This window comes from Octopus sinensis, linkage group LG4 (assembly GCF_006345805.1).
Source record: "Octopus sinensis linkage group LG4, ASM634580v1, whole genome shotgun sequence".
In the NCBI taxonomy this organism is placed as follows: Eukaryota; Metazoa; Mollusca; class Cephalopoda; order Octopoda; family Octopodidae; genus Octopus; species Octopus sinensis.
Window position 1 is genome coordinate 70,559,720 of NC_043000.1, and position 26,338 is coordinate 70,586,057.

The 26,338-nt window shown below is 34.2% G+C and overlaps 1 protein-coding gene across 1 annotated transcript in view; it reads right to left on the minus strand.

The window, feature by feature from the left end:
- Positions 1-1,852: 1,852 nt before the first annotated feature.
- LOC115210477 (histone lysine demethylase PHF8) overlaps positions 1,853-26,338 on the minus strand; it is a 95,785-nt gene continuing 71,299 nt past the window's right edge. The window contains exons 14-25 of the mRNA XM_036502632.1: positions 25,876-26,039; positions 24,896-25,089; positions 22,068-22,169; positions 19,566-19,691; positions 16,707-18,985; positions 14,794-15,062; positions 10,939-11,123; positions 8,394-8,486; positions 7,460-7,569; positions 7,212-7,320; positions 5,960-6,256; positions 1,853-2,865 (exon numbers count right to left, since the gene is read on the minus strand). Coding sequence (XP_036358525.1) covers positions 2,786-2,865; positions 5,960-6,256; positions 7,212-7,320; positions 7,460-7,569; positions 8,394-8,486; positions 10,939-11,123; positions 14,794-15,062; positions 16,707-18,985; positions 19,566-19,691; positions 22,068-22,169; positions 24,896-25,089; positions 25,876-26,039 — 4,008 coding nt within the window. The 3' untranslated portion in view covers positions 1,853-2,785. The remainder of the gene's footprint in view (positions 2,866-5,959; positions 6,257-7,211; positions 7,321-7,459; positions 7,570-8,393; positions 8,487-10,938; positions 11,124-14,793; positions 15,063-16,706; positions 18,986-19,565; positions 19,692-22,067; positions 22,170-24,895; positions 25,090-25,875; positions 26,040-26,338) is intronic.

Sequence of the window (26,338 nt, forward strand, 5' to 3'; positions counted from 1 at the left end):
AGTTTCCACACCATTCTCCTCTCAACTGTTCCCTTTTTCACATGCTTTTTAACCTTCCCCTTATCCAAGTGAGCAACCACCAACTTGTGCTACAACTCACCTGGCATTGTCATCTACACCTTGTTTTCAACAAAATGTGAGATACTTATTAAAGGCCTTCTCCTGATCAACAAATGCTAATTATAGTGTCTCATGCATCTTCTATCAATCTTTCTAATTAGTTGTACTATAATTCTGTTACTTTCATAACTTACTCCATCTGTTTGATATCTCTAAAGTAGACCTCTTAGAGCATCTACTTTGTTCTACTAGCAGTTAATGATCCACTCATGCCAGGTATTGAATGACTCTTTCCTCTGCTATCTGATCAATTATACAAATGATAGCCAAAGTATCTTCAGCTTCTCAGCATTATCCTTGCTAGTTCATCTGCTGACTGTTCATATCCTTAAATATACTTTTAATCATATGGTTGTTGAGCACCTGCTCTCTCTGAAATCAGTGTAGGTCCCCTCCTACACACTCCTTAATCAGCAACCTTTTGAGGTAACATTTCCATGCCTCTCCAACATGATGATTCATACTAACACTACTCTGCACTTCCAAAATAGTGACCAACTTCTTACTTTCCACTTCTCTATTAAGTATATGTGAGTGGTAAGTTATCGGACATTTCCTGAAATAAGATGTTGCAAATGGTTAGGTCGTTTTATATCACATGGCCTAGCTTGCTCTCCTGTATCATAACTATAGTCAACATGATGTTCCTCAAAAATGCATTGAGCTCACCACCATAATAATGAGATCATTAGTTAGTCTGCAAGCGGTCCCAAATAGTTGTTTTGCTCCTTTGCCAGTCCTAATTGTGATGCAGGTACAGGGATTGCAGTTACTGATGAAATTTCATTATTGTCACTAATTGATTACCTCAGTATTTTTATCCATTTTTGTTCTAAGAATATAGTTTATCAACTCCAAGAACTCTTCTCTGCAGCATTTGTACAATCTTCCCAGATTTATCTTTCAACATTGACGATAGCAACCCTGAAATTTTGTATCTGATAGGAACAGTGGTGGTGTAATTATTTGGTGATCAAGTTTTCACATCTAGAGCATTTCATTTGCACTTGTAGCAGTTGATGATACAAAATAAGTATTAGGCCCTGTATATGAGATTTTCATTGATATTTTTTTCTATACCCTGCCTGTCAACTAAATACATCATATACATATGGAAATGGTTAAGAAAGAAAGGTTGTCGACAAACCATCTCAAGAAATTAATTAAATAAGCTATTTCAATCAGAGTGTGACTTATTTGAATAGGCTAGGTCACTGGTTAGTAGACCCAGCAATAATTTACTTTTAATTATTTGGTATCTACACTGACAATGTAAATGTGTACTTTACTCCATAATGAATTCTAGATTAGTCTTAGTCACTAAATTTTAGTTGAGTATTCTTTGACTTGGTAATTAACATCTATAAGCTGCTTTGCAGTGTGCCTGAAACAGGTAGCCCCAAATCAACCCTGATGGAGTAGATCTTTGATCAAAGGAGTTCAGGTGTAATTATTGCTGGTATATTGTCCAAGCTTCAAACAAATAAATGAGTAAATCAAATAGAAGACCTCGCATTTGAGATGATGCTTGCATTAGAATACCAGATTTTACCTCTGTTGAATAGTTCATGGGCAAAGAATCTGTCCAGCAATAATTAAAATTCGAGAATAAATGACATGAAGTAAGAAATCCCAATTTTATAACACAACCATACATTTACAGTAGAACAATAACAAACGACCAAAAAGCATCACAAACCAATGTAAAGAAAGAAAATGCAGGAGCATATCGTGATAATTACATAAAAGCTTTACTGGTCACCAGTTTTGTCAGTACAATAAATTCTGATTTACTTATACATTTTGTGCCAAATCAGTTGTGTTCATAGGTATGTCTGTATATTTAATTTGTATGTAATGTATATTTAATTTGTATGTAATACATAAAATCTTATATCTATCAAATACAGTAGTTTCAGTAAAAAGACTCAATCCCTATATTTCAAAGTCTTAAAATAGCAATTAGCATATTCCCCTATGTCTAGTTAATAAATCAGAATTAATGTGGCATAAGAGCTGCATACTCAGCAAGTATTCAATATATGGCAGTCAATTTGCAATATTTTACAATGTGCAAAAATAAAATTAAATCAAAAAAAAAAATTCACTATAATAATTTAAATTTTTCATACAAAGGATATCTAAACAAAATTATAATTCTAATAAAAAATACTAAAATACCAGTAATCTCACTCTTTCACAATTAACAATTAATTTCATATCTCTCCCCATTTTCAATGATACTTACATGTAAGTTTTCAAACTAATTTTGTCCACTTATAATTTTATAACTTCTGTAACTTTATGAATGTTTGAAAATTTTTTCCATAGCAAAGTTCCTCAAGTTTTCCTTAGCTTTTTTACACTTTGAAAACCAAAAGGATGGCTTGGACAGTTATTGGTACCGGTCCCACTTTGGTGTAATTCATGACTTATGCTGCTACTTTCACTCAAGCCACATGCACACACTTGTGTTAACTTGCACACCTTAGTGAGATCAGTTGCACAAACATAAAGAGTCATTCACTCAATGCTTGGATGAAAAAAAAAAATTAAACAAATATATGTTTATGTGAAAAATATCTCTGTGAGCATCTCTATGACAGTTTTCCAACTGGCTTCACTTAATTTTCCTCCCTTTTTTCTTTTTATATTACATTCACCTTCAGAATCGCATTTTGTGTATCTTTAATATTCTTCCAAGTCGCTGTTTGGCAGTGGCAAATCCTTTTTTAGGTTTCTTGGCTAATTGATGAAAGAGAAAAAGAAAAATATGTCAATGAATGAATTCAATAAATATTTAAGTAAATTTTCATTATCATTATATTGAAGGTAACTGCATTGCAATAACATGCTATGAGAAATCCTTATTGTATTTTGATTCCTATAATTGTTCAGTCCTGGTTGAACAACTCTTATTTCAATCACAGGTTGGCCACCTTTAATGTGCTATCTTAGGGATTAACCTAATTTGACAAATTATATGAACATATCTGCATGTTTATGCCCCCTGCCTCTTACTTTCTCATGTTAAGTGTGCAGAAGTTGGTGTATTCATTGAATATGGACAGAAAGAAATTGCTTGTTAAATAGGGACATAAAAAGAAATAGCTACAAGATTACATAAACCTATGTAATGTAACAGAAAAGTAATAGTATCATTTTATCAATGTGGAGTTAATGCTCATGATGCATCAGAATCTGTATGAGCGTGTGTGTATGTATGTATATCATCATCATCATCGTTTAACATCCGTTTTCCATGCTAGCATGGGTTGGACGGTTCGACCTGGATTTGGGAAGCCAGGAGGCTGCACCAGGCTCCAGTCTGATCTGACAGTGTTTCTACAGCTGGATGCCCTTCCTAATGCCAACCACTCCGTGAGTGTAGTGGGTGCTTTTTACGTGCCACCGGCACAAGGGTCAGAGGAGGCTGGCAAATGGCCATGATCGGTTATATATGAGTAAATTTAAGGATAAGCAAATTATGCAATACATACACACACACCTCAAGAGGTACATGTGTACATATATGATGTATTAGGTTTCAGTGGAAATCACTTAATTTTCCTTGTGCACATATGTTCAAAGGAAAACAGAAGTCTGAGTAGAAACTAAATTCTTATCACAGCTACACCAATTTCTTCAAAAAGTTCAATGTCCTTCACTTCCACAAAGATAGTCTAGAGGGTTGGTGGCAGGAAGGACATCTGGCTATAGAAAATCTACCTTAACAAACACTGCTCCATGCAAGCATGGAAAAGTGGACATTAAAAATGATTATTATTACTGCTGATGTAATTTTCACTATGCCAGCATTTTATGTGTTGTTAGGAGGGAGGGGGGGCAGTACTGGAGTTCCTTTGTCTACAAGACTTGTACTCTGTTTTTCTCCTACTACGCTGTCCTGGATTCAGCCAGTCCACTGATGATGTTGATAATTTGCATATTGGGAAAAAAAATATATATATATATATATATTGAGCACTAAACACCATTCTTTATATTTTCTGCTAAACACTGAGGAAGTTTTTCATAAGATTATATAACATTTCAACAAGTAATTATGTAATCCTGACAGTTAATTTGAGGAAAAATGTGTTTTACAACGCATAAAATATGTCTGTTATATAATTAATATTACATATATACATACACACACACATACATATATACATGCATATATATATATACATATACACACACACACACAAATATATATATATCACACACATAGTGTGGTAGGATTAATCAATCATAGTACATATATACCAAGTTGACAGTCAACACATAGATGGCATTGTATGTATCAACAGGTTGAGTTAGCTTCCCATGTTGCTTTAAGTTTTGTGGACATACCCAACTTGCCTTACCCCATCACTTTGTCTCCATATTTCCAAGGAGCTGGTCCTATTTACTTCACATCTACAAAATTTGAAGCAATATGAGGAGCTAAATCAAATTGTTAATATATACTGCGAAGACCTGTTGGGGCAAGTGAAATCGAAATTGAACCAAATTCGATGACTGGCACCCGTGCTAGTGGAGCGCTAACAGCTCCATCTGAGCGGAATCACTGCCAGAGCAGCTGTCTGGCTTCCATGCTGGTGACACGTAAAAAGCACCATTTCAGCGTGACCATTACCAGCGTTGCCTCACTGGCACGTGAACAAAACATTCGAGCGAGGTCATTGCCAGTGCAGGCGGCACATAAAAAACATCATTTTGAGCATGGTCGTTGCCAGTACCGCCAGACTGGCCCTCATGCCAGTGGCACATAAAAGCACCCACTACACTCTTGGAGTGGTTGGCATTAGGAAGGGCATCCAGCTGTAGAAACACTGCCAGATCAGATTGGAGCCTGGCACAGCCATCTGGTTCACCAGTCCTCAGTCAAATCGTCCAACCCATGCTAGCATGGAAAGCGGAATTAAATGATGATGATATATATATACATAAACAGTAATACCTCACTTTACAAGAGCCTAGGTTCACGAGTTATATTTTTCAAGCACAAGATCCAAACTTTGAATGAAGTGCAAAAGTTTCTACTACCATAACAAATGCTTCTGCAGGTTACCGAGAAATTTATAGAGAAAAAAAAAGCTTCTGAGCAAACAACTCTAGACTTGTGAATCAGCAATCGCATCTATAAGCAACAGTGTGCACAAGTCTAGTGCAAGTGAAAGTGATTCAGAAAATGATTACAATAATAATATTTTTTTATTAAAAATGATCTTGGCATTCTTTTTACTTTACATAACATATTCTTTACATTCCACTGTTGTTTTATTGCCATTTATTTACAAGTGTAATAAATTTTATAGGTAAAATATTTTTCTGGAAATGAATTAACAATTTATAACATTGTTATTATAAGAAATTGTTGCTCTGCTTTATGAGTGGTCTCCAGGAATAAATTAACTCATATATTGAGGCATTACTTTGTGTGTGTGTGTATATATATAATATCTATGTATCAAGTTGTTCGTTATTCACTAAAATAAGGGGTCAATCTGATTGACCTGAAGTCTTGAAGTCTTGAAAATGGTACCCCAGCATGGCCAGAGTCAAATAATTGAAACCACTTAAAATGTGTGAAAATTATTAATATTTAGAAACTAACTTAGTGTCTAGGAAATGTTTCAGTTATCAGCAAAATATGCCTGCAGGGCTGGCTGACGTTACTAAACCCTTGATCCAGAACCAGAATTCTTGACATTAAAGGATGTACTGGTACTTAAATATTTGATTGGCTCTTGTATTGTTAATGGTAAAAAAAAAAAAATTGAAAAATTTCAGAACCCAGATAATTTTATTAAAAATTAGCATCACTTACGTTTAGATGGATAACCTAAAGGTGAAGAAAATGGTCGAGGTTGGAGAGACCCTCCACTTGATCCAATGACACCACCATTACTACTAGTAATGCCACTACTCGTTCCTGGAACTGCTATTGTACATGGAGTTCCTGGGGCCACAGCTCCTTTTGGTGGCATACTTGTAACATTAGCTGGTGAGAAACTGCTATCTGAAGCTGCTGATGTACTTGCCACAGCTGGTAATACTGTTGTTGTTGTTGATGTTGATGTTGATGTTGATGTTGTTGTTGTTGTTGTAGATGACACTGTTGATGCTTTTAAAGAGAAATAAATTAGGCTACTATAGCTTTTAAAAAGACTTACAAATGACACCAGTAAATAATTAGATGACAAAACAATCAAAACAAGCATTGAAGAAAAGATACAATTTCGAATTGCTTTAGCAATAATAAAAAACAATTGTCTAGAAGAGCAAAATTAAAGAAAGTAGAGTAGAATTCTGATTTCAAGCATTGTGGCCTTGTCAGCAGTTACAATGTTAATGAGTTATACATAGGATCAGTTAGTAGTAGGAGCTGCTAGATGCTATAGGTAACAGGTAGTTTCTGGTATGAATGTAATCTAAATAGAGTTGATGTTGTAATAAAAGTATAGAAGTCGAATTATGAAAGTGATAGAAAAGGTTCAGGAAGTTAATACCTATACAAGAATCAAGAGGTTCCTTTATCAATTCAAAAAGAGGACTGATGAAGTATGTGTAAGAAACATAACATTGCAAGACAATGCAACATGGGCACTGAATGTTGAAAATCTGTAAAGGATGTTGAGAAATAAATATGATTTTATACATTTGCAAGAAAATTTGAGTGCAAATGGCTGGCCATTAAATGCATAACTGATATATACAGAAGACAAAACTGCATGAGTATGAACATATAATGTGAACAGATGACAAGTGTTGCATGCCAACAAGACTGAAGATGATATGGAAAGAAGTGGGGTGGTCTTGTAAATAAATTGATAAAGAATCAGGATGAGTAACAATGCTATTTTTCAGACCTATTCAACCTATACTTGCATAGAGAAACAGACCCCAAAATAAGGCTGGTAGAGACGATAAGGATAACATGCTGAATTTAATCAGTTTTGAGACTAAATTAAGGCACTGACAAAGCGTGACTTATTAAATACGGTTACAATAAGTGTGTAATTAAATACAGTTACAATAAAATTTTAAATCCTCATTGTCACAAATTCAAACAAGATTACCTGGTGATAAATTGTGAGAAGCTGAATGCCCAGGAGACATTGAAGGCTGGATGTCTTCAGGAGATTCTTCAGTTTTTAATCTTTTACGGTTACCTTTTTTAGATTTTGCCTGAAAAAAAAATGGAACCAGAGAAATTAATCAAAATTGTTATAATTACATGAACTACTTTGTTTCTATAAATCCATGTAATATCCACTTTGCCTCTATACACATGCACACATACACACACAATTTATCAACAACTTACAATAGTTTCATATTTTGCTGCTGTTGCTGCCAATGTGCTTTCCATTGATTCCCTACGAGCATTATCACGTGCTACTCGTTCCCGCTTTTCACCAGAAACTTGAACACGTGCTGAAAATAGAAATGAAATATTATTATTATTATTATTTCCATTAAATTGAGAGGAAAATTATGATGACAAAATTCCTAATGTTGCAATATTTTAATCATCACCTCATACTTTGATTAACACTTCACAACAAACATTAGATGTATATATTGGGAGATTTAGACTTCTGACATATTTTGAATTATAGTCATTCAATCTTTATGCTTTATTTAAATACAAGATACTTTCGTTTACCAATTTTTTACCATAATCAAGAGCAGAAAACTGAAGTTTGAGAAAGATTTTTTATATCAGCGTCTTCTTTTTATAAATAATTATTGTACTAAAAGCATATCCTCAGGGATCACTTGTATTAATTTTGGATTTATGTTTTTACTTTCATTGTAAGGTCCATAATAATTATAACTATAGATCAAGTGACTGTCAATGATTCATGCACCAACATGTTCACAAGCTCTCAGATACTCAGTTTCTCCATATACTCCTTCCTCTTCTCAAGTATCTACATGCATATACTCTTCACACATATCTTTCCTCTTCTCATTATCTTCACTGTGTCTCAACTTCAGTTAAAACACTTCACCCAGCTTCTCCTAATGAGAACTTACAACGTTCAGAAAATCTCTAACCACCAATGCATTTTCACAAACATTTAGCCACAAATGCTTATGCCAAGCATCATCTAAATCAATTTCACCAGTTGCGAAAAGAAGAATCTGCAAATACACAATTCCTTATAGGCATTTAAAAGAAAATATTTTAGCCAGAATTTTTGAAGTATAAAGAAGAAAGAGTTTTAAAAAGAACTTGAGAGAAAATGTAACACCTTTTGGATTCCACGTTTCATCCTTTTTCTGCTTGCCTCTAGGTTTAAATATATGTGGATCTTCATCATCAGATATGTCTAAAGATGGATAAACTAGAAAGGAAATAAAATAGCAGAAAAAATAATGAGTAAAGATATACATAGAACTCATTGCAGCTTTAAATTAAAGTGAAGTTCTGTAATTGCTACATGTACAAGGTTACTTCAAAAACTGTAAATTCCAAATCCTTTGTGAATCTCAAGATTTTTCACAATTTTTTGGCTGATCTCATGATTCACATAAGGCTGACCAAAACCTTATGAAGGAAATTTAGTAAACTGAAACAGTGTGGAAAGAAACCCGAGGGACCATTCCTGTTACTGGGGAATAGACTTAATCTGTCACCCAGTTTAACACCACCATCTGACTCTTAGATGCTTTTAGCAAAGTCCAGTGTTGCAAGCATTCGGGCCTGGTCTTTGATCTGAGGATAACATTCCCCATTGAAGGTCCTGAGAAAGATTGTGAATAATAAAAATAAGTTTTTATTATATTTCTGTAACACTATCACACTAATATCAACTCTAGATATTTCTGTGAGATAACAATTCTGCTGTTTCGTTCATCATTTAGCATCCATTTTCCATGCTAGCATGGGTTGGATGGTTCAAGGCTGCACCAGGCCCAGTCTGATCTGGCAATGTTTCTATGGCTGGATGCCCTTCCTAACACCAACCACTCCGTGAGTGTAGTGGGTGCTTTTTACGTGCCACCAGCACAGGTACCAGACGAGGCTGGCAAACGGCTATGATCGGATGGCGCTTTTTATGTGCCACCAGCACAGGGGCCAGGCGAGGCTGGCAATGGCCACGAGCGGATGGTGCTTTTTACGTGCCACCGGCACAAGGCCAGTCGGGGCAGCGCTGGCAACGGCCACGTTCGGATGGTTCTCTTACGTACCTCTGGCACTGGTATCACAGCTGCAATTTCCATTATAAATAATCAATACATTACTAATTAACAGCAGCTAAGCTGTCAACTTTATAATAGACAGACACAACTCTGTAAAAAGAAGCAAATTACTAAACCTTACTTTGATGACAAATCAAGAAATTCTTAAAATTAGTGATGGCATTGCTGAGCCATTGTTTACAAAATTAATTTGTAAAATGATCCCGGCTATACATATTAAATATGATTTCACACATGCATATATGCATGATTTTTTCATATTTTGCATCATGTAAATATATATCATGAAAAATAATATTTATTTTCCCAGAAAGGTAGATAATTATGGTAGTGTTCTTTCTATCACTTTCAACATTATCCTGTGGAGCTAGACTATCCCCACTAAACATTTTTCCTCGCTATCCATATCAACTTCAATGGGTGGAAACATGCAAAGTGTATCCCATCTACAAAAAGATGAGCCCATATTTACTCAACCTATTGCCTCACTTGCAATATCTCAGCTTTGATGAACATTCATGAATAAATACATCTTTTGTTACCATGTTTTTGTCTTTCACAGTAACTAGCAATACAGTTTTGGTAGATCAACCATTAACCTACATCAAACAAGTGATTTCTACAACAAAGGTAATGTCGTTATCTTTGATATCTGGAAAACTTAAGAACATCTAATGAAACAGCTTATCTATGAGCTACAATGAACTCTCATTGCTTGGATTACCAGTTTCTTGACAGATCACTCCATCATAGTTGATACACAGAAAAGTTATGCTTCAATCCAAATTCTATTAACAGAAACAACTTTAATGAATGAAAATCCTGAAAACATCAGTCATGACAACCAAATTTCTTTCAAGAACACCACATCTAGAAAATATTCAAACCCATATCATCTTTATTCATAAAAAAAAACTTACAACTAAAATCTTCACAATTTCTATAAATGCTTGGTTTCAAAACTCTGATCATCTCAAGGTGGCTACATATTTATAAATCAAATTGCAACTGAAATGCTAAGCTTTCACTTCTGAGTCAAAACTACCTTAACTCAAACTAGAATACTGCTTTCATATCTGGGACAGAGTAACTGTTATATGCACAAATATTCTAGACTACGCACCTACAAATGCCTACCAACATTGTTGAACTTTTACTTACTATAACACCAGAGCCACTAACATACTGACAAATTGTGCCCTCATTATGCATATCATACCCTTACTATAACATTTCCTGCTCTTCTGAACAAGTAATTAGTATACCACTATCACCCAAATTCATCTTCCTCACATCATACCCATTGTCTTGCTACTAAAACCCTCCACTAAACACTTTGCCCCATCTATCATTGCTTGAAATGCAACATTCTGCAACACTCTGTATGTCTACATTTTCACTATTCACTATGGGAAACCACAATGACCTCACCAGCCATAGAGGCCTTACAAAAACAATGAGTACAATCCTTCCTCTGCAGGTTAAAATGCTTTAAAAGAAAATAAGTATACATTTTGGCAATATGTTTAATGGTTTTGTTGTTTGTTTTATAATTTTTGACTAATTTCTCATTTTTACAAAGAGTATACTTACTGTATTCATCATCTTTATAGCAAACACCCAATTGTTCTTCTTCATCAGGTTGTGGTCCTGACCATTGTTTACGACCTTTACCAGTACCTAAAGCAGCACCTCCTGAAAACAACTGTGGGCTCCCCATACGACTCATAGATAGCATGCCTTGAATGGCATCCCGCATTGTCGGTGATGGAGCACTGCTAAATAAAGAAATACAAAAATGTCATATTTAATTAAACAAATAATTTATGCATATTTAGATGATTTAAGCAAATGAATATTTGTAATGCCCACTGAAAATATATTAACTAAATTTAACTATTTACACCACTAGGGTGTGGCAATATATATATATATATATATATACACACACGCACACAATGTCAACGCATTGCGCAAAAAAGTTTCTCGGAGGTGATGAGGTTCTGGGTTGCTCATTCAGGCACCAGCAAAAACAAATCTCATCTCCAAGCAGAATCAATGAGTCTGTCATTGTTTTGCTCATGAACATGTCGTTTAGACAGAAGAACAGTGGTCACAGGTTCATTTTAGCGATGAATTAAAGTTTAATGTGATTGGTTCTCATGGCAGGATGTACGTCCGACAAAGAAGTGGCAAAAGATTATCTTATGCATGTGTGAAGAAGACAGTGAAATATGGAGAAGGCAGTGTAATTGCATAGGGAGTGATCTCTGCTGCTGGTCCTTGTCCATTTATTCACCTACAAGGGACTGTCAATGCTGAAATCTACAAGTAGATTCTTAGACAGCATGCCTTTCCACATCTCCGATCCTCGTCAGTTCAACCTCTTATCTTCATGCAGGACAACGCTCCCTGTCATACTGCGAAGAGAGTCAAAGAGTTTTTGACTGATGAAGGGGTTGATTTCATGGACTGGCCACCTTAAAGTCCTGATCTAAACCCTACAGAAAACGTTTGGAAGATTATTGGAGATGGGGTGCATAGGAGAAATCCAAAGAACCAAGATGAATGCCAGGAATTATTGAAAAACAAAAATGGAACAATATTACTTCATCATTTTGCAAGAAATTAATTCAGTCCTGTGATAACTGATGTCAGGAGGTCATTGATAGTAAAGGGATTTTCACAAAATATTAATAGTAGGGGTTTCTTTTTTGTTCTTGTTCCATTTTACATTGTTTTTCTAAGTGACCCTTAACATTTGGCCATTGCAGTTTGGAAGAATATTTGGTTATTTCCCCATAACTTAAGAAATATTTATTCCATTCACTTGAAATTTTCATGAAAGATAGATATTAGATATATCTAAATATGTGTAGAATATCTAGTCTCAATGTTTTGTTAATCTTCTATAATAAATATCTCAATACACTTGTTCTTACTGACCCATATATTATGGCTGCTACTGTATTACATGATGTAATCATGATGTTGTGGTCATCTGATGAGCTAGCTTTCTTCATTTGCATTAATTTTTGAATATACAATTGCTTTGTATAATGCTGAGTATACTTATTAATGCAAACGTGTACACATTATGCATAATTTCTTACATACAGAAATTAATACTACGAAGAAGGTTACAAAACAACCATAATTCAAGTCATTTGGTTAAATAAATAAATATATGTGCAGGTGGCACGTAAAAAGCACCCACTACACTCACGGAGTGGTTGGCATTAGGAAGGGCATCCAGCCGTAGAAACACTGCCAGATCAGACTGGGCCTGATGCAGCCTTCTGGCTTCACAGACCCCAGTTGAACCATCCAACCCATGCTAGCATGGAAAGTGGATGCTAAATGATGATGATGATTCAACTCTCAAACTTTCTGACTTTATGTTTATATATATACTAGGAAGTTTTTGTTACCTAGGTGACATGAAAGCATAGTTACTAATATTAGAAGAACTGACAAGGCAAAGTTCAGAGAGTTATTACTTTTGTTGGTAACAAAGAGCCTCTCCTTCAGAGTGAAAGGCAGATTATACAATGCTTGTGCACAAACAGCTATGCTACATGGAAGTGAAACATGGGCTGTGACAGCAGAGAACATACAAAAGCTTGAGAGAAATGAAGCCAACATACTTCACAGGATGTGCAATGTCAGTGTGTATATGTATGACAAAGTGGAAATGTGCTAAGCGACAAATTGGGTGTAAGCGGCATCAATATATAGTGCACAAAAGAGAAGGCTAATCTGGTATGGTCAGGTGATGCACATGGATGAAGACAGAGGCATCAAACAGCACCAATCACTACATGTGGAGGGAACCTGTGAAAGAGGATGACTCAAAAGATATGGGACAAATTGGTGAAAAATGATCTAAAGAAGCTGAGCTTCACAGACGAGATGACAAAGGACTGAGACAGTTGGTGATTTATTGTGCTTGAGACTAAATAAAATCAAGACCATAAAGGAATGTGATTTATGTTTAACTCCACTCCCTACCTCAGCCAGCAGACAGTCTTTCCCTGCAACCCTCTTTCCCCACATCTCACCTTCCCAGCTTCTATCCCCACCACTTGTACTCACCATCTGCTACACCCCCTCCCCTCTATCTCCCAATCATCCATGTTGAATCCCTTCCCCACAACACATCCTCCTAACACCCCATCACTTTATTTCTGTCCACTCACAACATTTCCTCTCTGCACCTCTCCTTTTGCAATTTTATAAACTTACCCACCCACTCACTCTATCCCACTGTTGGTCCCACTTCACTTAGATATACTACTCTGTAGCATGATGTGTTCCCCATCAGATCTTCTCCCTCCTCTTCCTGGCTCTCTTTTCTCTCTCTTATTGAGGCAACCATGTATTTCCTTTACAGCAGGATGCCTATTTCTGCCTCTCTATCATACTCTAACCTCTCAACACCTGGCACAACTCAAAACATAAAGATGCACAAAATACCGCTAATCATACTACCCACCACCCACCTGAGGGGGCTTGTCTTGTATATTAATTAGTGACCTCACTGCTGTTGGTGCCGCATTAAAAAGTATTCAGTATGCAGAGACACATACTATGTCTGCTACACACACGCACACACACACACACACACACACCTGCTTGACAACTGGTGTTGGTATGTTTGCATCCCTGTAACTTAACAGTTTGACAAAAGAGATCAATAAAATAAGTACCAAGCTTAAAAAAAAAAGTACTGAGGTCAATTCATTCAACTAAAAATTCTTTAAGGCGGTGCCCTAGCATAGCCGCAATCTTATGATTAAAACAAGTAAAAATAAAAAGATCCACTCTGTAAAGTAGTTGGCATTAGGAACTTGACTGTTGTCACATGGCTTCAGATCAATTCTTCAAAAATAGATCTATGATTAACAACATTCTAGTTATGATCATCTCCTCTTTTTGTACATCAGTAACTATAATGTCTGACATATCCATTATTTAAGATGGTATGATGTAATCTGAAGGAGATTTTGCTGCTGTTTCCAGTAATGCAAACACCCATGAAGAAGTTTCCTTGTTGGCACCAAGACTAGCCAACACCTAACATGGTGGAACATATTGTTAGGCAATGACAATACACTCATCTGTCTGACAATTCTCTCTAACATTTTCTATTTCATTCCTTCAGAGAAATGATTGGTGTAAAACAGTGTGTGGTATGAGTTATTTCTATTTCATTACTTCTGAGAGGTAGTTGTTATAAGAAGCTGAGGTGCATAGGAAGGGCATGATAAATGGGGAAAGGAAGTGCTGGCATTATTTCAGTTACATATATATATATACTTAAAGAAAAGTCTATTGTGATAAATAGTAATCATTTTGTAAATACAATGTTGTGAGAGGGGTCTGATTATAGTGTGAAAATTAAGACAATCATACTTATTGAAATATGACAAGTATATGAATACTTACACATCCTCATCCACTTGGAAATCAGTTTCTGTTCCATAGCCACTGGCCTCCAAAATGTCTGCAATGCCACAGTTGAGCCCACCCCTTATAGTAGGCATATTCATTCTCTTAGACTGCTCAGTTTCTGTTACAGACAAGTCTTTCTTATTACCCCCTTCTTCTTCAGCAATTTTTGCTTGCATTGCAAGCTGTTTTGCATGTAGTTCAGCTTTCAGACTGATTATTGTCTCTGGTTTAGATGTAGAATCCAACATTGTATTTGCTGATGTCTGGAAATAAAAGATTCCATCTGAATTATCAATTTACTTTCAAATATTTACAACAATATTTTATCTTAATTAAAATTAAACAGACTTAAGTAAAAGACTAAAATATCCTCTATTCTTGTTTGTTACTGTAATATGCTCATTTTTTTAAATGAGACATACAGATGAAATAGCTTTACTAAACCAAGAACTGACTAAAAGATCTTGGCCAAGCAACAGGAATCATCAAACATTTATAAAACTATCCCTATCTCAATGTACTATTACAATACTAAACTGAATTGTCTTAAACTCAATACTAACCTCTAAATGTTCTTTGCTGGCTAACAAATTTACTTATCTACTTGGCCCCATGTAATAATACCACAAAAATAACTACAAGATTTGTAAAGCCTATGCTGCTTTTGCCAACCTGAATCAATCTTCAAGCCTATCATTTAAAAAGCAGAGAATAAGAGAGTATAAATAGTGCTCTTTTGATCATCACTAAGAAATGGAACTTCTACATTGCAGACATGAAAAAGAATGCTCAAGAACCATAGGAACATAAAGTGAACAACAGTAAGTACAACTGAGAAGTTCCATTTTTGAACAGCTGATTCCATTATACCATCTCTTCTGACTAACTTACATGCTCACCAGACTACATTGGGTTCTATTTGATAGTGGGTTGATACCAGAGTACAAGCACTCTTGTAGATATGTATGGTACAATCATCTGGGTACAATCAAACTGACAATGAAATAAAGTTAATCATCCAGATATAATAATCAAGGATTGGGGGGGGGGAACACCTGCTTACTGATAGACATTGCAGTCCTTTCTAACTAATATATTGCTCAAAAAGAAGCTAAGAAATTGCTGAAGTACAAAGACCTCAAAATTTAAGCATTCAAGATGTGGGGTGTGAAGGTGAAAACAATACCAGTAATAACTGGAGCATTGGACATGATAAAAAAACATATGTAGAAGCTATAACTGGACCCTTGATACTATACACTATCCAAAAAATAACCCTGCTAGGAACAGCCCACATCCTACACAAGACACTATCAATTTAATAATACAACCCAAACAAAACCATCCACAAACACAAGACACTCTATACAGCAAATACCCAATAACATAACCAACCACTAGCAGGCTGACAGATGAACACAACTCATATTAAACACACACAACACAAACACTAATACAACAAAAGACTGCATCAGACCCCATAACAAAAGAAACTGACGCTATACAATACCGGGAAGAGTTTGCACTCACCCAACAACAAAAAAGAACACGTAATGCTGCACACACTCCAGCAACATGAAGGTGTAGCAGGTGATACAGTAGAAATTTGCCTGAAACTACCAAACGTTGAATAGTAATAATAATAATAATAATAAAGAATATCAGCTATATAAAGTATATTGTAGATGCATACACACAAAAAAAGAAGTTGAATCTATATATGTCAAATAGATTATATTCAATTTTTTGCCTTCAATTTGAAGCAGACTAAATTTTAATCAATATAAATCTAATACAATTATCCAATTAAAAAATTATGCAGTGAAACATTTAGTCTTTTTATGAGTTCATACAAGCCACAACTTCTGTATAGTAATAACTGGAATAACATGTGACAAACTTCTTACTTTGTTTCCAGCAACTAGATCAGTAGATTGCTTTAACTTCCCTGCTGGACTGCTGGGCACTTTCTCTTTCACAGGTAACTTCTCCACATGTTTTGTTGTTGGTAATGATGAAGCAGGCTGATCAACTTCTTTATCTTTCGCTTGGATATCAAGCGGTTTTAATGTGCTGAGTCGAGCTTTACTTAAAAGACTTTCACTCTTCAGGATGCTGGCCAACTGATCAACTTTTATATCAACGAGTGTTCGACTGACCTCCTCTTTTTTTTCTTCAGATTTGCTGATTTCTTTACTGTTTGGCACTTCTTCACATATTGCTAATTTACCACATGACTGCTCTAATGGATCTACACTCATTTTTTTAATTAACGATACTTCAGATTTTGGACTATTAATTAATATGGATTTATCTTTTGGTGTTAATGGTTCTTTATTGTTCATAAATGCTTCAGTTAATGGATCAGGTTTAGTTTCCAATAATGATTGAGAATCTGGCCTGTTGTTTAGTAAAGACAATGAATTATTATTGTGGGATGTTACCAATGATAGTGGATCAGGTCTGCATGATTTCAATGAAGGAGAATCAGGATTTTGGGGGCTCAGCAATGAAGAGTCTGATTTTGTAATTTTTAAAGAAAGTGGATCTGGCTTTTGGGGCAAAAGGGATAATGGGTCTGGTTTTTTAGGTATTAAAGATAGAGGGTCTTGTTTTTTAGGAGGAATTAAGGACAATGGATCAGGTTTTTTAGGTACTAAAGACAATGGATCTGGTTTTTTGGGTAAAAGAAATAGTGTTTCTGATTTCTTGGATGCTGAAGACAAAGAATCTTTTTTGGGAGATGTTAATGGTGATGAATCTGTTTTTTTCTGTATTAAAGATAATGGGTCTGGTCTTGTAGATGTTAGTGATAATGGGTCTGATTTGGAGTGTTTTGATGATGATAATGTTGATGATAATGATGATAATGATGATGATGATGAAGATGAGGAGGAGGAAGCGGACAATGACAACAAAGGACCAGATTTTTTGTACAAAGGTGAAAATGGATCTGATTGTGGAGATTTTAAAGGTGAATTTTGTTTTGATGAAGAATGATCTTGTCTAGTCAATGTCAATGATTGTGAATCTGATCTAGATGAAGTCAAAGATTGAAGATTTGCTCGAATAGCCATTAAAGATTGTAGATCAGGTTGAGGTGATGTTAATGGTTTTCTTTCATGCTGAGGTGATGTCATCAATGGTAAATCAGACCATGCCATTTTCAAGGAATCAGTCTGATTTGAGGTTACAGATGAAATATTTTGCTGTAGCTGATCAGATTTCTCCAACTGTGGATCCTTTCTAAGATTTAGAAATAAAGGATCAATCTTACTTTTATTCCCTGCAGATTCATTCTTTGACTTTTTTCCAGGTTCTATCTTCGATTTTTTAGTTTCAGTTTCTTCAAGACGAGAACATTTCTTAATTTCTATTGACTCAGGAGTTCCTTTATTTCCTTTTAAGTTATCTTTTGCCTTTCTAGGGGCTGCCTTACTTTTAGTTTTTTTTCCTGTTGTATCTGTTTTCCCTCTTTTTGGTGTTTTTGTGTCTTGTAAATTTATAACCAACTGGTCATTATCAAAATCATCCAGAGATGTATTCTCCTTGACTTCTACTTCAAGATTATCATTTTTACCCTTTTTTGAACTACCTTTACTTTTCAATTCTTCCTTCATTTTTTTTGTTACCCCTCGGCCCCTTTTAGATTCTCCTTTTGCTTTTTTGGGAGGAGTATCACTCTTAATTTCCAATAAAGGCTCAAATCTAGTCTCTAAAAATGGTAGTTCATATTTAGTGTCTAGCATTAAAGGTTCAATTTTAGTAGCTTCCATCATTATATCTGGTTCTTTAGATTTGTTTTTTTTATTTGATAAATCTTTTGTTGTCTTAGAGTTAGTTTCATTCTTGACTTTTTTTGAAATAGAATCCTCTTTGTTCATATTAACTACTTCTTCATCTTTTGATTTCTTAGCTGCTCCTCTCTTAGCTTTTGGTTCCCCTTTCTGCTTTTTACCTTTTGGTTCATCTTTTGTTTTCTCTTTCGATAGGGTACTTTGATCTAAGTGCAAAAGAGAATCATTTCCAGCTCTTTGTAGTGAATAGTCTGCTTTAACTTTTATAGTCAGCGGGTCTGGTTTGAAAGTATTCATTACTTTTGGTTGAAGATTCAAACTTAATTTGGAGGCATCAGCAACTTCTATACCTTGCTCTTCCAGATTATAACCAAGTGAATTTTTGTTATCTAAAACAAAAAAGAATAACATATGAAACAGTAAAAGCAGAAACCAAAATGCTTCAATAAAAATATGTAATAGAAGTTGAGAAAGTTTTTTGCATTTAAACCTGCCATATCCAGCCCAAATATTCTATCTGCTTTATGCTTAAACTGACCGAATCTGGCCTCTTGCACCTACCCTACAATGACATTCTAAAAAGAAAACAATCACATCATTAAAATCCTGAAGCTACAAGATAATGCATAATTAATTCAAAACAATGTGAATAAATAAGCATTACATTAACTGAGTAATCTGAATACTAAAGGGTTAAAATAGCTTTACAGTTTTTAACTGTGATCCTCTCAAATTTATATTCAAATCCTGTTGAAGATGATTTTTACCTTTCATACTACCAAAATTGATAACGTAAGATCAATTCAATTGACTATACCTCATTTCAAAAATTTATCTTGTACCGAAGTAAAAAAAAAAACAATGAGTATTTTTTTTTCACATAAAATTTCTTGCAATTAGGGTGTTTGCAAGTTGTAATATTTGCAATGGATAATTAAATATCAAAACATAATAAAGACTCCAGGTTACCATCTTGAACTTTTGTTTGTTTTATTTTGCTTTTTGTAGGTCTTGCAGGTGCCTTCTTTGGTTCTTTCTTACAGGCTGAGGTTTTAGGTCCTGGTGATTTGGATTTAGGGGCAGCTGGCTTCTTTTCTAAAAGGAATAGTTACATATTATGCTAAAGTAAAAAAAAATTGAAGATAAACACATGGTAAAACGCTACAATAGTCACCAGAATGATGACATATGTAGTGATTAAAAATTAAAAGCTACTATGTGCATAACCTGTAAATAGAGTTACTACAGAAGGCAGGTAAAAGAACTAAATTGAAACAAGTATTCAGAATATGTAATGATGTCTTTTCTTTTAAAAAGCACCATTTTTCATATATTTTTAAAACATACTTTTTCATTTGACAGTATACAGTGAGTATTAGTAAAAGCTAGAGGTCATATACTTTTAAGAACTGACCTACTAACTGAAAAGCTGGTGTGTTTTTCTTTTTATATCATATCAGCAGAAGACAGAACCAAAATCTTAACTCTAATTGTCATTCAAAAGCAAATTCAAATTTTCATATACAATGTGTGTTATTTAGATATATATGTATACAATAACTAATCAATGAATTAGCAAATTCTTTATGGTTTTAGTTTTTTGTCTTGTAGATTTAAAAAATACAGTTTCAAACTAAATTATGGCAATATTAGTTTTGCTGCTTAATTCTACAGAAAATATATATACATGTTTAAAACTGAACAGTAAAGCTCCTTTGAGAAAACTCTGGGAATTGTAAAAGTGGTATTGAACATTTCAAACAATTCCGACAGATCACTACAAATAGAATACTTCCAATAATTTAATATGATTATTATAGGTGCAAATATGGCCTTATTGTTAAGTAGTTTGCTTTGGAACCAAGTAATTTAAGGTTCATTTCCACTGCATGAACACTGCTAACTGATGTCTTCAACTATAGCTACAGGCTGACCAATACCTTGTAAGTGAAATTGGTAAATGAAAACTGTAAGAAGCCTGCCAAATATTGTGTATGTACATTATGTTGCTTCTTCTTGAGTTGACATTTACATACTGATTGAAAATAAAGTTATCATTCATACAAATGTTGTAAATTGTTTGTAATCTTCTACTAAAACATTCCTGACTATTGAGCTGTTGATTGTTTGAAAGACGAAGGTAAATATTATTTTACTTAAAAACAGATGAAGGTTGGCAACAGGAAGAGTATCTGGATACAGAAAAATCTGTCTAAACAAGTCTCATCTATCCCATGCAAGCATTGTAAAAGTAGATATTAAAACAAAGATAATGATTTTTATACATACTATCTCTTAAATTGTTATTTTATTACAATAATCTTTTCATTAAAATATCATTTCCACATCTATAATAAAATCCTCAGAAAGAATTGCATTTTACACACACACACACACACACACACACACACACACATTTTCTTTGCACTGCCTGGCTAGCTCCTGCCAAACCATCCAACCCATGCCAGCAAGAAAGGAGGACATTAAACGACAATGATGATGATGGTCATCATCATCTGGTTAAGCTTGCTTGAATTCCTGAATGGCTCACACTCTCACCACCAGGATTCTGCATAGCATTTGAAAGGTCAGCTGGGCAACATCATCCTATGTTTGAACTGGTTACATTAGATGGCTGACCCATTTATATCCATATCAGGGTGTCAATAAGACTGCATCACTCATGAATTCATGCTTACCTCTCCAATAATGCCCTGCAAAATGCATGTATCTCTCTACTGATATCAGTGATGGAAAGAAGACTGTTGTTCAATCTTTGTTTTGGTCTGATACTTTTTCCTTGAGATATTCAGAACAACCAAAAACATGTGAATATAAGCACCATCAAATGTTGCCTCCATGTGTTTGGTGAATGGCAATGGACCTACACAGCAGTACTGATTCCACAGTAGCATGGAAGAGTCTTCTTTTAAGATCATCAAGCAGTGATGACTTCCAGATGAAACAGAGGCCATCAAGAAACACCCATTAGCAAAACAAAATTTTACATCCTTTTTTATAGATGCAATCCTACTTCTTAAGTATACAAAGGAGTCTACAGATTTTAGTGGGTGCTATGTTATTGCATTTATCGAACCTTCCTAATTACAGCAGATGTACACAGTCTTGTGGACACTGACATATCAGTTGCCACATTTTCAAGGTCAGAGAAGATGTCTGTGAAAAGAATGTCATCAGTATTACATGTATCTGATGTTGTGGCTGGGTGATGGAGTGGGAGAGGGGCAGAGTTATTTAATTTCGTCAACAGAAGTGTGAAAAATGTAGCCCAGGCAGATAAGATTTTCCATATTTAGTATGGTTCAAACTGACAATAAAGCAAACAAAAGGAAATGTTCTTCCCCAGCTTCAAGCTATAAAGCCAACCAATGTAGCAAAGTTGATTTACAGCATGAAAATTTTTGAAGAGATCAGATGTTTTACTGAAAAAGAAACAAGCACAACACTTACCTTTCTTAGCTGCTGGGGTTTTTCTTTGCCTTTTTATTGGTGGAGTTACATCGACATCTAATGGTAGTTGGCCCTCATTATCATTAGGATACTTTCCAGAAACTGAGAAAAATTGTAAAAGTTCATCAAAAGAACACTCTAAGACTCAACATCAAAGTTGAAATTTTTGATTAATTTTCATAAAAATGTTAATGGTTATTTTTGTTAAAAGATGTGAGAGAGAGAGAGAAAGAGGGGCTATAGTCAAATAAAAAGTTAATTAGGTATTACAGACGTAGTAGAAAAGGAATTTTTCTTAAAGTATTTAAAATTTTGGAGATGTACTTGCATAGCAAGTGACTTAATCTGAGATTGTGTGCTGAAACAAAAACAATTGCAGTATAGAAGATATTTGTAAGTCATTCAAGAGCACAAAAAAACTGTTAGTTTCACTTCAACATTTAATTTTCATTTGTGTCAAAATATTTTCATCGCTTTCAAACCGCAACCTGTTCACTGACAAAACTTGGCGCTGCATCTGAAAGAGTAGCAGTTAGTTCATGGTGTGTGTGTGTGTGTATGTGAGCATGCACGCGCGAACACACACACACCATGAACTAACTGCTACTCTCTCAGATGCAGTGCCAAGTTTTGTCAGTGAACAGGTTGCGGTTTGAAAGCGATGAAAACATACATACATACACACATACATACATACATACGTGCGTACATACGTATGTATGTATGATCTTCCATGTGCTCTTGAAATTGCTTCTGTTCTAAACTTTCAATTGGTGATGATACAAATAAGCAACCACAAAGTGAACATCACAGCCAACTGATGAACCAAGCTGCAAAGAGCTGGCTTTGATTAAGAGTGACCAGGAACATAGACAAAGGGACAGTGCCCTGAGCTTGTAGGATGACAATGTCAAGAAAATAATTCAAGCATACAAGTTTATGCATATTACTTCATGGTTTGTAATAACTACATCAGCCACTTGCAATGTTGTAAAGATTTATTCCACCAGCATACAGTCGATATAAACACCACAAAGAGTCCAAGAGACATGTATGAAAGCACTCAAGATGCTCTGCCAGAACTTATGGAAAGCCAGATCACTTCAACATCTTCACTTGCAATACTGCATGGACAAATAGACAGCTACATATTGGATGTTCATGTGTCAGAAGTCAGAACAATTTTTACACGAGTACCGAAGGTGGAAAAAGTAAGTGTGGCAAAATCAACAATTGTCAAGAATATTCAGTTTTTAGAAAGGAAAGTATATTTTACTTTGATGTATCACAAGGCACTGGAAAACATTTCTCACTAATCTGTTGACTTGTGGACAAAAAAGTTTGTCAACTTGAAGTTGCTTCTTTTGGAATTGCAGCAACTATTTTTGGATAGCTATATTTTGGATAATCATGAGTTGGAAGCCAAAACAATTTTTATGCGAGTGCTAAAGATAAACAAACCAAGAATGTTGTTTATTATGAAGCCCTTAACTGAAAATTTACTAATCTCTGTCTTGCCAGAAGCACTCGTTTTTAATTATATATCTCTGTAACAATCAATAGCAGGAACAAATTGCCATAAAATTAGGTTTCCCAAGAAACGCCAGGTACACTGTTAATAATAGAAGTTTCTTTGAAAGGCATCAAATCAAAAATGACTGGTACAATTTTTCTCCAAACATTACCTACAATCAGCTCTACTCAAATGAATTTACTATACATAGGCAGATTAATGATCCAATCATTAAAACAATTTAGAGCAAACTTCAGATTTATAATTTCTAAAGATATTATTGTAAATCTAACAAGAGAGAGATTCCAAAAAATTGTTATAGACTAGGGCTAGAAATATTTTTTTTACATAGAAGTAAAATGTCATTTGGTGGAAGCCAACTTACAAAAGTCAGAAAATTTACTATTTATCAACATGTTAACAGAGAATACACAAATACATGAAAAAGGTCCTGAACTAGTGATTTTTTAGCTTGTAGAAACTACCTTAATTCCTTTTGCAAGAAATATAATTTGATAGAGTGGTATCTCAATCAGGGAACATTTAAATATCACCTGCCTAATGCCACAAAAACTGGAGATGAGCATTAGTTTTGTGAACCACAGAGGTCAACAAAAGAACTAAAAAAATGATACAAATAATGTTATTAACTTATGTAAAAAACAAAAAACAGAGAGTGAGAGATTAATAATCATAAGAATAAAAATATGAAACCTATGAAAGATTAAAACTAACACTACATGACAAATAGAAATACAAAATAAATGGAAGTACAGAAACTTCAGCCATTATCATATAATTTTGGATTGTAATACAGAAAACTTATATTGTAAAATTAACACGATACTTAAGGATATTCTTTATAATAATATTTCAATATTTCAATATAATAATTTTTAGACACTTCATAAAATTTTTTATCAAATAGTCTTAATAACCTAAGCCTTTTCATTTATTTAATTCATCAGAATCTCCAAAGTAACAAAATCACGGTTCCAAAAGATACCATCTAAAACAAAATTTTTCATAATGGGACATTTTATCCAGAGCTTACTCCCATATCATGAATAATACCTATTTTGGAATTAAGCAGAAACAAAAGGGGTAACATATCTTTCTAAAGAGAGCAATAAAAATCTAATAATCCATGTACTAATAACTGATATAAGACAGTTACATGGAATCTAAACCTGATCATCACTTTATACATTTCTTCAACCTTCTCAATACTGGAAGAATGCAATATTTTAAAGCTCATGATAAATTAGATAGTATGAATTATTTTTGGAGTAATCATCAAATAATGAAGACTTACATGATAACTTCAACTTCAGTGATCCTGGTTTCATTGTTGTGTGAGAGTTGTTCTCACCAGGTTTGCTTTTTTTCCGGACAGTTGGAGATTCATCAACAACAAGTTGATCTGGATCACTATCTCCATCATCATCAAAATCAGTCATAAGAGGTTGGAATTTCCCAATATTCAGTACATCTGGTTTAACATTATCACTTCAAAAAACAAAGTGCAAGTCAATAAATAAGCCATCTTCACCATGTTTTGACTGAGGGAATCGATAAAGGAGGAAAGATGAGATTTAAAGGCTTTAGAATTTAGTTTCTTAATTATGATACATACAGATAAATTGAACAAATGACTTTTATATGTGTGTTTAGATACAGTCATAAAGTTAATTAGTATTAAGAAAAAATATTAGGATAAAAAATTATTAGAATCAGGGTGACAAAGTTAACATGGATAAGTGTCACAGAAACTTGGTTATAAGTCACTAGTTTACATGCTTACCTAGTTGTAAATGTTTTGTATATACAGGGTGGTGCAAAAGCAGGTATACAGTTATGAAAAAAAACATGTACAATGCTCATTTATTTTTATCAAAAAAATTACAAGTTATGATAAAAGCATTATTATAGTTATGATAAAAGTATTATTGTGATTAATTACACTGAAAATATCAAAAATTAAGCTAACTAATTTAATGTGCTAATAATTTTAATGAATTAAATATTATAACATTGATGTGATACTGAATACCTACTTTTGCATCCCCCTGCATACCATAAAAATGGTTAAATGACAAGTGTATACAATAACGATTCTATAATTGGAAGAATAACAGAGATTTAAAGACATTATGCAAGGTAGCTCTGTTCTATTCAAAGTAATATTTGATTAGATGTAAATAAAGTGGCACAATGGGTTACTACCACTTAAAAATCACAGGGGCATAATGAAGTATAACTGAGCTCTACAGAGAAATAGCTGGAAAAATTTACCCAACAATTCTTCCATTTGAAACCTTCAATTTCAACGATGAAATATCAACAGGGTTCAAATTTTCTTCTTCCTCTTTCACAGTTTTCAGTACATTGTCAATAAAAGCTCCAGCCTTAGGAATACGCATCTTCAGACTTGTTGGTGGAGGAGAAGGAGGATCATCCTATATTAGAAATAAAAAATACTATTAAAGTGGTAGATTGGAATTTATAAATGTTTATACTTCTCCTATTTTTTGTATGATATTTTTCTTGAAATACAAAACATTGATTTAACCATTCAGTAACTTCTAAAGATTCAAGAATAATAGTTGAACCCATTATGTTGATGAAGTTTTATCTTAATATGACCATAAATTCGTTTGGTTTACTCTAGTACAAAAGAGCAACAGAAACACAAATAAAGACTGGTTACATTATCATAATTTGGACATTTAACATCCAAAATCCTGAACACAAGATA